Below are 12,697 nucleotides of genomic sequence, written 5' to 3' on the forward strand. Positions count from 1 at the left end.
AGAATTCCATGCGTAAAAATTTGACTCGCTGAGAATTCCACGCGTGGAGACTTCGGTAAATCAGAAGCAAACGAAGATGTCTTGATACGATTGGATCCTTGTGGGAGGACGCCTTGGGGTCCTCGTCGTAAATTATTCAGAAATTCGTGAAAAATGGAGACTGTCGAAAATTGAACAAGACCTTCGTATTCCTAACCAGTCACTTTGGCAGCTATGACAAAGGTTCTTGAGAGAGAAAATGGCTGACGTGTAAACAAAATTAACTTTCCTTGTTTTTAAGACAACTCGCAGCATCAGTAGACTGTTTCGACTCATATAGAATAAGTATTGTAATGACAAAATGAAAGTGTACAAGTATAAACAGCTTTAGTCTTCATTATTCACATTTTACAAATAATCAAATATCATTATTCAGAAGAAGAAGGTATTTTTACAACAAATAACCATCGATATATGAATTATAGTCTTCCTGATTTTTTCCCATAACCGAAGTATCTCACCTTTGGCATTATCTATTCGCGCAATTAATCCGTCGAAGTAAATTGTCGATCCACCCGCTTTCCCTTCCGCTTTACATAATTCGGCTGGTCATCGCTCGAGCTCGTAAATTCTTTACGACACCATACCACACACACGGTCTCGGAATCGCAAGTAAAAAGATGGCACACGCCACGCTACCGAAGAATAAAATTTCTTCGCGTTCCTCCATTTCCTTTTACGGCCTACGTTGTGTACCGGCTGTAAAATGCAACGGCCAGGCGGCGCCATGATAAGTCGGAGATGCCACTGGAACGATGGTTTCGCCTTTCTCATTGTCACTTATTTACTCGTATCCTCGCTGGAACGATCTCCGGCGATAAACCGGCTCACAATTAACCCTTCGAAGACGGATGCTCTGGAACTGACACGGATGCTGGCTCATTTTCACTCGTAACTAAAACGTCGTTATGCGACCGGGTCAAGGATGATTTGTGTATGACGTCTCAAATAATTTCTCACGGGTCTCGATGACCTGTACAGCCTCTTTCATAAGTTTTACTTTTACCAGCTAACTGTACACAATTCGTTTACTGTGATCGTATGCTTCGCGCTATACTTTATTTTTAACGTGTAACTTTACAGATGAGGTTCAATTTTTTAGTATTTTAGTATTATAGTATTTTAGTATTTTAGTACTTCAGTGCTTCAGTACTTCAGTGTTTCAGTATTTCAGTATTTCAGTGTTTTAGTATTTTTTAGTATTTTACTTTATTTCTATTTTAGAAATTTGGCGCGTTGAGAATTCGACGCGTAGTAATTCGGAGCTTAGAGATTCGATGCGTAGAAACTCTACGCGTAGAAATTCGACGCGTGGAAATTCGGCGCGTTGAGAATTCCACGCGTGGAGACTTGGCGCGCTGAGAATTCCACGCGTGGAGACTTGACACGCTGAGAGTTCGGCGCGTTGAAAATTCGATGCGTGGAAATTTGGTGCGTTGAGAATTCGACGCGTGGAAATTCGGCGCGTTGAAAATTCGATGCGTGGAAATTTGGTGCGTTGAGAATTCGACGCGTGGAAATTCGGCGCGTTGAGAATTCCACGCGTGGAGACTTGGCGCGCTGAGAATTCCACGCGTGGAGACATGGCATGCTGAGAGTTCGGCGCGTTGAAAATTCGATGCGTGGAAATTTGGTGCGTTGAGAATTCGACGCGTGGAAATTCGGAGCGTAGAGATTCGACGCGTGGAAATTTGGCACGTTAAAAATACCACGCGTATATAATATACTTTATTATATTCGATGACAGATGTATACTTCAGATTTTGTATATCGACTTATACCAACTTAACTCATGACTTCATTCACTTTTATCGACTTGTATCAACGTCATGTTTTGGGTGTGTATATCAACTTTGTATTAACTTCATATTTAGTATGTGTACATTAATTTTATATCAACTTCGTATTTCATATGTGCATATCAATTTTATGGAAACTTCATATTTTATACATGTATGCAAGCATTAACTTCGTATTTCATATATGCATATCAATTTTGTGTGAGTTTTATATTTTATACATGTATGCAAGCATTAACTTCATATGTTATATATGGATATCAATTTTATGTGAACTTCATATTTTGTACTTTTATACAAACTTTAACTTCACATTTCATATATGCATATCAGTTTTATGTGAACTTCATGTTCTGTACATGTATGCAAACTTTACATTAACTTCATACGTAGTTGCTTTTACTAAAAACAATGAACAGAATGTATGGGTCTATTACAGAAGATATTTTCATTTTTGATCGGTTTTTGATGGGTCGTCGATCGGTTTCAATATCGATTGCAAAGCTATTAAAATACCTAGTACTTGACGAAAAATTTTGCTGTGAGAAATTCCATTCTCTTCAAATGGCTTTTCGAGTATCGACAACTGTAATTCATCCGGAATCTCTTCAAGTCTAATGAATCCACCAATTGGATTTCGATCAGCTTCGAATTACCACGATTAATCTCGATACCGATGTACCTGCTGCCCTGCAGCGAATTCTAATCAATTTAAATGCTATTCGAGCTGTTCTCTGATAAGTTCTGTAATGCCTTGAGTATCCTATTGAAATCGGAAATTGAAAGGAATCTTTGAAACAGTAGATACATGTAGGACATCGGAGTTAATATTGAAGTTCGTCAAAATCTTTTGGTTAACGAGTTTGAAAGTAACTACGTACTGAAGGATATAGATAATCAATTATTAATTTATAATTAACGAGAGTCAATGGATCAGTGAATCCATACGTCTCTTCACGATGACGCATGAAATCACAAAGAATGAACTTAACTTTGCGTTTGAAGTAGGTCTCAACAGATAGATTCATTTTGCCAAGTTCGAACAAAAGATCATCGATGTTCCAAAATCATAATAGAAAATTTCAGAGTGATAAAGGCACATCTGTCACCTACAGAACCTTTCCACACTAAAATAAAATCCTCACAAATTTCCTTTTAACACAAGAAGAAAATCACCATTTCAAGATCCAAATGTCCGAAGGAATCTCGTGGAATCACAAACCTGATCCCAACTTCGTCCTAAAAAATCTCGACTCACTCGTAATAAGAGCAAAGATACCAATTTAAGAAACTCAGACTAATTTAAGAAACTCGTCAGAAGAATTTAAAAATCGCAAAATGTCCTGCTTGCACTATCAATCGATGGATCCATCGAGGGAGAGACCCTACTACGATGGCCAGTACAACAGTTACTCTTCCTATACTCCACGGACTCAAACCCCGGACACTTATCGAGGTACTTTTATCATAAGCTTCGCTCAAAATATATCGATCACGACCATTAGATGTGCTTCGAATCGCAGGATATTACTCCAGTTGGAGAATGGCCGAGCATCAAGGGAACTTTGAAACACCCACTGCAGGTAAAATGAAATTCTCAAAGGAAGAGTCTTCAATGCGATCCTTTGAGGCGTGCGATTTACTGCCTGCGAATATACCTACACGTATGAATACTCGAAACATGAAAGGAAGGTACATACGTTTCAATGGTTTGCGATCCGACATTGGAAAGAAGGCATTTTCCTACTGGTTTGCTTTTTGATACCATGTTTCGCACCTCTGATACGTTTGACGTTAGCTTGTGCAAAGGTCAAATTAGGTTAGGAAATATAGGCTGTAAATGTTGGTGATTTGGTATTTTGTATTTTTTATTTTGTGAAATTGATTTAATTTGCAGTGTGGTTTATTTGCTAGGTCAAGTAGAAATAATCAGAGTTGCAATATTAATAGATGAAGAAAATTGAAATGTTTAGTCAATTTGGTTTTTGTTTTATGAGATTGATTTAGCAATTTGCACTATGGTTTGTTAGGTCAGTTAAAACTAATCATAGCTACTATATTAAAGTAGACAAAGTTAAAATTTTATGTCTATTTGATTAGACTTATTTTATGAGATTGATTTAACCCTTTGCATTATGATTTATTAAGTCAGTTAAAACTAATCACAGCTACAATATTAAAATAGACAAAGTTAAAATTTTATGTCTATTTGGTTAGACTTATTTTATGAGATTAATTTAACCCTTTGCACTATGATTTATTAAGTCAGTTAAAACTAATCACAGCTACAATATTGAAACAGACAAAGATAAAATGTTGTGTCAATTAGGTTCAACTTATAAGATTTATTTTATAAGATTGATTTTATAAGATTGATTTTATAAGATTGATTTTATAAGATTGATTTTATAAGATTTATTTTATAAGATTGATTTTATAAAATTGATATTATAAGATTGGTTTTATAAGCTTGATTTTATAAGCTTGATTTTATAAGCTTGATTTTATAAGATTGATTTTATAAGCTTGATTTTATAAGCTTGATTTTATAAGCTTGATTTTATAAGCTTGATTTTATAAGATTGATTTTATAAGATTGATTTTATAAGATTGATTTTATAAGATTGATTTTATAAGATTGATTTTATAAGATTGATTTTATAAAATTGATTCTATAAGCTTGATTTTATAAACTTGATTTTATAAGCTTGATTTTATAAGCTTGATTTTATAAGATTTATTTTATAAGATTGATTTTATAAGATTGATTTTATAAAATTGATTTTATAAGATTGGTTTTATAAGCTTGATTTTATAAGCTTGATTTTATAAGCTTGATTTTATAAGATTGATTTTATAAAATTGATATTATAAGATTGGTTTTATAAGCTTGATTTTATAAGCTTGATTTTATAAGCTTGATTTTATAAGATTTATTTTATAAGCTTGATTTTATAAGATTGATTTTATAAGATTGATTTTATAAGATTGATTTTATAAGATTGATTTTATAAGATTGATTTTATAAGATTGATTTTATAAAATTGATTCTATAAGCTTGATTTTATAAACTTGATTTTATAAGCTTGATTTTATAAGCTTGATTTTATAAGATTTATTTTATAAGATTGATTTTATAAGATTGATTTTATAAAATTGATTTTATAAGATTGGTTTTATAAGCTTGATTTTATAAGCTTGATTTTATAAGCTTGATTTTATAAGATTGATTTTATAAAATTGATATTATAAGATTGGTTTTATAAGCTTGATTTTATAAGCTTGATTTTATAAGCTTGATTTTATAAGATTGATTTTATAAGATTGATTTTATAAGCTTGATTTTATAAGCTTGATTTTATAAGATTGATTTTATAAAATTGATATTATAAGATTGGTTTTATAAGCTTGATTTTATAAGCTTGATTTTATAAGCTTGATTTTATAAGATTGATTTTATAAGATTGATTTTATAAGCTTGATTTTATAAGCTTGATTTTATAAGATTGATTTTATAAGATTGATTTTATAAGATTGATTTTATAAGATTTATTTTATAAGATTGATTTTATAAGCTTGATTTTATAAAATTGATTTTATAAGACTGATTTTATAAGACTGATTTTATAAGATTGATTTTATAAAACTGATTTTATAAGATTCGAAAGGAACCGTTGTACCGCAATATTAACAGCAATTTGATAATGACTAATTAGGAGCTTAACAGGCGAAAATTTCATTACTCTGTATGTTCGCTTAATTAAGCGTATAATTGCTACCCGACTAATAGAGTATGCGAATAACGCAGGTTCGAATATTGGAGATTCAGAGCTAATCCTTTCGCTATGTAATGTTCGATCAAAAAGAGCTGACGCTACCGTATCTGCAGTTCGTGAAATTCTTGCAATTTATTGCTTCAAGTATAATTTATTTCGCTGTAAATTTTAGGGTGGTCGATTTATTTTATTATCTTGCGTTCAGAGGATATTTTTAGAAAATTAGTGTTGGTTATTGTATAATAACTGGAGTGAAGCCACAAGTTATAATATAAATATGGTATTTTTAGGTTATAAGTATAAATAGAAAAATCCTTAAAATCATGCTAATAATAATTTCAAACACATCAGAATAATTTTTATGTTACTGTAAAGTCAGCAATAACAACTACTATAAATTTAGCTCAACTAAAAGTAATTATAAATTTAAGTTAAACAAATAACAAACAAAATTAACCAAATTAACAAACAAAAAGTACTCAATATGACACTGACCAAAAAAACTTGCAACCTTCCTATCACAAGTTTCTCACTAAATATGCCTATTACAATTACATAAATTAATCAAAGTTTTCTTGCAAGCAAAAGGCGACACGTACTCCGACATCCGAAGTCAAACCGGAAGAAGCACGTACAAACAGGAAACGTTACTGCACGGGGACCAGATCGCCATCGATAAAATGCAAACGAAAATGAAATTCCTCGAGAACAGCAATATTGTAATGCAAACTCGTAATCAGAATCTTATCACCGAAAACAAAGCCCTTGCATCCCAGTGAGTATTGAATGCCTGAACAATGGGCTTGCTTAATCGATATTCTCTTCAACTTGCATTCGTATAGGTCAGTCGAAAAAGGATGCTTTTCGTTGCATCGGCAATTTCAACGTGCTTCAAACTTTTTTGTATTTCTAAACTTTTCGGTCGATACGTTCATATATGCTTGAAAGTGTTATGTGTTCATACTTGACTTATGAGCCTTTCCACGCCAGGACGTCAACTTTGTTTAAATTTTTCAATATTTTATGACAAATTTATGGAATTAAAAAAAATATTTTAAAATGGCACAATTCTTTGTGAATGAAACAAAAAAGAATTTAGGTAAATCGGTTAAGTGGTTGCTGAGAAAAAAATTCGTGAGTGAAGCCTATTTTTATGAAAGTGAGCAAAAATTGCAGAGTTTGGAGATGCATTTTGAAATGACAAATTTTTTAATTTCGAAATTACCGTATTTGTTCTTTCTTTGCAAGAACTGTAAACAGAATTGTAGAATTGAGAAGCTAATTTATAATCAAAAATTCATTGCACGGTAAATTTAATATTTCATTGCAAAGTATCGTTTGACAGTGCAATATGAGAACCTTATTTTCATGAACATTCATAATTAACATTACATAATTATGAAACAGAAATGTATTAAACGAGAGGGTGTTTTCGTTGGTAACTGAACTTTCCACCCACACGTGCTTTGTACATGTAGCGGATTAAATAACATTTTCTGCATATAGAAGATAATGACCTCATCTCGCTTGGAATATTTTTATCTGACCACTTCTTCTTTCATTTCAGGAGCTTAATTTCTAACATTATTATGACTGGGTTATACACTGCAATTTTCTTTGTTAATATTTAAGTATTTTTCTTTTGAAATGCAGCAATAAATTGTTCATAAATTAATAACTATGTAAAATCATTTGTTAAATTTACTTAATTATAGCAATGATACAACACGTTCTCGTTATATGGCCATTTCAGTACTTTTCTAATAATTGTATATCACAGAGAGTCACAAAGTCAATCAAAATATATACTCATCTATAAAATTTATAAAATATTTGCATTTTCACAGCACCATCAGAAACAACACACTCAAAGTCTGTTACAAATAAAATAATATTAAAATACCGAAAACAATAAATGTTGTAAAATAATATTCTTTGATTAGAAATGTCTCCGATGTTCATATAAAAATTTTGTTGCAAGATTGAAAGAGGAACAGACCGAGATAAAAAAGCTTGAAAAAATGATTGCATCGTTACGAGAAGAACTCGACAATGAAAAATTGAAAGTGGAGCAAATAAAGGAGCAAGCGGAACAAGCCAGTGTACAAATATTTACGCGTGCCTTAACGCGCTCGAAACTGAAATTTTACTTTGATTGTAGAAAAAGAACGCATCCATGCTGAAAGCCAGCGGAACCTCGACTACGAACATCGTATCCAGGATCGATCGAGGGATACAAATTTGGGCGGTGTGCATGGGATGCCAGAGGAAGTTGGAAAGTTGCGAGAAACAACCCCCCACTGTTACTATTACCAAGTAAACTTTTTTAATCCATCTTTTACCTAACGTTCTCTTTCATCAATTTTTTTATTACACTGATTCAATAAGCTAATTAATTAGACTAATACCATTATATTTTGCGCAAAGTTTTTATATTTTACGAACTCAGGTTATTAAAAATTAATTAGGTTAGCTCGATTACATTACTGTCGTTTACATGATAGCAATACTTTTAGCTTGTCAATAAATATTGGATTTACTTTTAGTTTTATTAGAAAGTTTGACCGCCATTATAAGATCCTTCCGTATTAACACAAAATGGCGGATTATGTACAGGATTCTTACAAACACATCGTTCCCTAAAGCTGAAAGACTGAAACATGCGTGAAAGGAATGATATTTTATTTGAAAGAAACGTTACAGAGATCAACTCTGATTTTTCAAATATTTTTCTTACACGGACCGTATATTTGAAACATTATATTGTTTCCGTGCAGACAAGACTTGAGTTTGTATTTCTTGAAACATTCTGTTTCAGATCTGAGTTGGAAGTATTAGAAAAGGACATGCAAACTTTACGGGACACCATAATCGCTAGGGAGGAAGCATGGGACAAGGCTATGGAACGGGAACAGAACTATCGACAACAACTGACGCGATTAACTACAGAAACGATCACGGCTCGCCATCTTTCCGAAACGCGCCACGAGGAGGTCAAAACGATGTCGAACGTATTGTCGGTAATGTGAAACTATTAGTCAGAATTGTTTGACTAATTATTGTTAAAAAATTACAATATTAAATACTTAATATTAAGTGGAGTACTTAATATTGTTGGATAAACACTTTAGTTAACATTGCATTTCTCTGGACATATAATATTCAAATATAGAAATCAATGTCTAAATATCGAAACGTAAAATTATCTACCTAAATGTTAATATCTTCTTAATTACAGAAAATCGATTGCTTCTTCCCTTATAATAATTTGCTCACTTTTTCTCTTAATTCTTATCGGCCTTCCTTGACACATTTCTTTTGATGAAGTTTAATTAAATCCATTTGAATTCTTCAGGAGAAGGAGTCGGAATTGAAGTGTCTTCAGAAAGAAAATCTTTACCTGGACAAATTGATAACAAAGCTGTACAGTTGCTGTCTTAGGTAAGACACCTATTTTTGAAATCAAAAATGAAAATAAAATTAGAACACGTTTTATTAAAATAGACTTATTTTACTGAAATCGAGATTTGTTTAAAATTAACCAATCAAGATTTGCTCAAAATTATCAACCAATCAAGATCTGTTCAAAATTATTAATCAATCAAGACTTGTTTAAAATTATCAACCAATCAAGATCTGTTCAAAATTATCAACCAATCAAGATCTGTTCAAAATTATCAACCAATTAAGACTTGTTTGAAATTATCAATCAATCAAGATTTGTTCAAAATTATTTAAGATCGAAGACCAATAGTTCTAAAATTCAGCGAAACTTGGAGATATTGTATAATAATTTTACTTAGTCAAAGTTTGGACTAGACGTAGGCTATACATTCTTAAGATGTTCGCTCCAAGGAATGCACAAGCATTCTATCTAGTCTGTTAGATGGTTCGAGAGAATTACTCAGTTCGGCAATTCGTTGGTAGTTTCCTTCGGTATGTTATACTACAAATATTTTTGGAAAAATACCAATGGAGTGGTAATAGAATTTGCCAATCACAGTGTAACTTTAGCTGAACTTAGGAACATCTGTGAAACTAAACTCATAAAGTATACATACTAGACAATTATTTAAAATGTTGTCTTTGATAACATATGTCATATCTCAAAAGATGAGCTGCATCAACAGAGAAACTAGCATCAAACATTTGCTGGAAAATAATAGTAAAGTAAATTCTGGAGAAACATGTGCAATTATTCTGTATTTAAAAATTACGACAAGAGAACACAGCATCAAATTTTTTTATATAGAAATTGAATCTTGAGTCGAAACTTTGAGTCAAACTGATTGGTAGTTGCAGTGTTAAAAGATACATATTCATTAAAAAAAAAAGAATTTGACATACGTGCAAAATAAATCTAACTTCTGATAATTTGTCAGACAATTCTGCAACCCTTAAAAGTTCAAAGACGTTTGTATTTCCAAAGATATTTACAGGGCAAAATACGACAGAAATAGAGGGTTAACAGCTGTTCTAATCAACGTAAGGCAAAGCGCAATAAACGTAAGCACGTAACAATTAAAGGAGAACAAAAGAGATTAGTCGGAGTGGGTAATACATTAGAGAGTGGTGGACAGTGGGTAGCGAAACGAAAAGGAAAAGCGTAGGCAAAATTGTCAGATCGCAGCGTAGTTTCTCGCTTTTTGTCAGGGTCTCGCATCGTAACCCTCTATCGCTTAAACCGAGCTACACTCTTCGCATTTTAGTCGTTTCATTAGCGAAATGTCCGCCGTAATGTACCACGGAGAATGCCGCTTCAAATTTCACGTAACGAGATGCGAGCTTCCTCCATGCCAGACACCCTGGGATTCCCCTTTTCACTCTCTTTATTTTCTCCTCGCATCTTTATCTTCCGATGCATAAAGGATCGCGTTAAATGCACCGGAAATTTCGTCTCTATGTTTCCTTTCGGTATCTTTTAGTCGATTTATGTCCTGTTATTTGTTGGACAAAATACGCAGGAAAGGAACTTTTTAAAGGGTATAGCCGGATAAGGTGGTCAAATGTGCCCTTGAATCAAATGAGAAACCCAATTTGCCAGTCGGTAGCATATTCAAAAACGTCTCACACCAAGTTTCAGCCCCCTATCTCATCCGTGGGGGTAGGAAAAAAACGAAATTCCAGTTTTTTATTTTTTACAACTACAATTTGCGATAAAAAATTCTGCAAAAATTCTGAGATATTGAGGTACTTGTAGCCTATATTACAGAATTTTTTCAGATTTTTTGATCGCAAATTGTAGTTGCTAAAAATCAAAAACCGAAAAATTGAGATTTTTTAGTGAAGATATTGGAGTACTACTTTTATATTAATGTGGTAGTTACATATTAGCATTCCCCAATTATTAGGTTAATTATTCCCTAATTAAGAATCCCTCATTTTTTTCAGACTTTTAGCTGAGGTGCGCCATAGTTAAAAAAGTCAAAAACCAATACATTCCTTACTCCTTTTTTCCAGAGAAAAAGAAGTGTTCAAAGCTACAATAGCAAACGAGATGAACGAGAAGGATATAAAGTTCGTGGAAGAATTAGTCCGCCGAATGACCAACGCGAAGTCAAAGCAAAAACCAAAATCAAAGAGCGCTTGCTTCGAGAGGTCCATGCATTCGGGTGTTCACCAAATAATCAGTCCACGCGATAAAAGTGCAAGGACAATGAGGGATCAGACTTCGTCCAGAGATTCCAAACGATAAGATCAATTTTTAATAGAAATTTGCAGCAGTGAAATTTTATATCGAACGCTATGTAAAATTGACGGGTGCCATAGTTTTAAGTGTCGAAGGAGGCAGGTCGATTTGGACCTGGGCTGTTAAAATATACGTTAAAAAAATTTTATTGTTCTATGTAACAAGTGTTAGTATTTTTATTTCTATTCTAATTGTAGAAATGAAACAATTTGTATATTATTTCTATAACTGAATTCGCAACTTGTAGGAGTTGCGAAAGTAGCTTCAATCGATATGGTAGTTTGGGAATTCCTTTTTATCAAAGGTCATAATTTCAGTGTAAGTTTGATAATAATTTGGTAACGTCGAAGTGAGTCTAAACTTAATTAGACTTGCACTCTGATGCAATTTGATGCATATTATAGTGAATTAAGCTAATAAAATCAATTTTAATTGAATTTTAAAAAAAAAATAGAACATGTGGCGCCATCTCTCCGGCGAACAGGGTGAACTACACACTTTTGAAACTGCACTTTAATTAGTTCACATCTTCTACCACCAGGTGGCAGCACATTAGACAAAAAAAAAATAGGGTAATTAGAATCAACCTAAGATTGGTTAAAAATTAATAATATTTTAGTAACGTTAATGCAGTTCAAAGTTAATTGGTCTTGTACTCCAATGCAATTCAATTTATATTATATTCAATTAAGCTAATAAAATCCACTATACCGAAACGAACTGGACACGTAGCGCCGTCTAGTGGTGGTTTGAGGGAACTAACGAAATTGCAGTTTCAAAAGTGTGTAGTTCACCCCGTTCGCCGGAGAGATGGCGCCACTTATTCCATTTTTTTTTTTTTAAATTCAATTAACATTGATTTTATACATTAATATGCTATGTATTTATTATGTATTCATTAATATTGACTTTGTGCTATTTGCAATATATATTACACGGGTCTGAGGATGTAAATTATGTGATTAGAACAAGTTGCACACTATAGTGTACCTCGTCGATAATATAGGGAATGACATAAGAATTACAACAAATTTTGAACAAAGAAGAGCTTATTGGCCAAATTTGGTTGATATCGGAATATGACGATTTTCCAAAGTTTCATCTTTCTTTTCATAAACTTTCTTACCATTGGAATCATATAATCAACTGTCGGATATGTAGAATTCTACAAAATAAGAGCAGAAAGTTGTGTAATTAAAAATATGTACCAAAACACTTTCCATCGTGAAAGATTATGAAACTGAACAAATATAAGCATTTGGAGATTTGGAAATTTAAAAGGCTGAAAATTAGGAAATTTAAAAATGTGGATACTTAGAAATACATAAAGTTGAGAATTAGGAAATTTGTAGATTTGAAAATGAAGGCTACTAAATCATGGAATTTATAAATTT

General features: G+C 32.4%; 1 protein-coding gene across 4 annotated transcripts; it reads left to right on the forward strand.

The window, feature by feature from the left end:
• The first annotated feature begins 2,879 nt into the window (after nt 1-2,879).
• Nucleotides 2,880-11,467, forward strand: LOC100876679 (uncharacterized). Of its 4 annotated transcripts, none has more exons than XM_076532199.1 (8): nt 2,880-3,294; nt 3,344-3,421; nt 6,203-6,389; nt 7,596-7,716; nt 7,776-7,930; nt 8,433-8,634; nt 8,970-9,055; nt 11,075-11,467. In XM_076532199.1, exons 1-8 carry the CDS (start codon nt 3,177-3,179, stop codon nt 11,307-11,309), a joined length of 1,182 nt encoding a protein of 393 aa, XP_076388314.1. In that variant the 5' UTR covers nt 2,880-3,176; the 3' UTR covers nt 11,310-11,467. The 4 variants fall into 4 exon arrangements, with proteins under 4 accessions (XP_076388314.1, XP_076388311.1, XP_076388323.1 ...); XM_076532196.1 differs by having other exon boundaries at nt 2,881-3,294; nt 6,197-6,389; XM_076532208.1 differs by having other exon boundaries at nt 2,882-3,294; nt 3,362-3,421.
• The last annotated feature ends 1,230 nt before the right edge of the window (nt 11,468-12,697 follow it).

Source organism: Megachile rotundata, chromosome 1 (assembly GCF_050947335.1).
Source record: "Megachile rotundata isolate GNS110a chromosome 1, iyMegRotu1, whole genome shotgun sequence".
NCBI classification, from domain to species: domain Eukaryota; kingdom Metazoa; phylum Arthropoda; class Insecta; order Hymenoptera; family Megachilidae; genus Megachile; species Megachile rotundata.

Coding starts and splice junctions, on each gene's coding strand:
- LOC100876679 (XM_076532196.1), top strand. CDS start 3,177: ATGTCCTGCTTGCACTATCAATCGATGGATCCATCGAGGGAGAGACCC. Junction 3,295..3,343: donor AACCCCGGACACTTATCGAG/GTACTTTTATCA, acceptor CACGACCATTAG/ATGTGCTTCGAATCGCAGGA. Junction 8,635..8,969: donor CGATGTCGAACGTATTGTCG/GTAATGTGAAAC, acceptor TGAATTCTTCAG/GAGAAGGAGTCGGAATTGAA.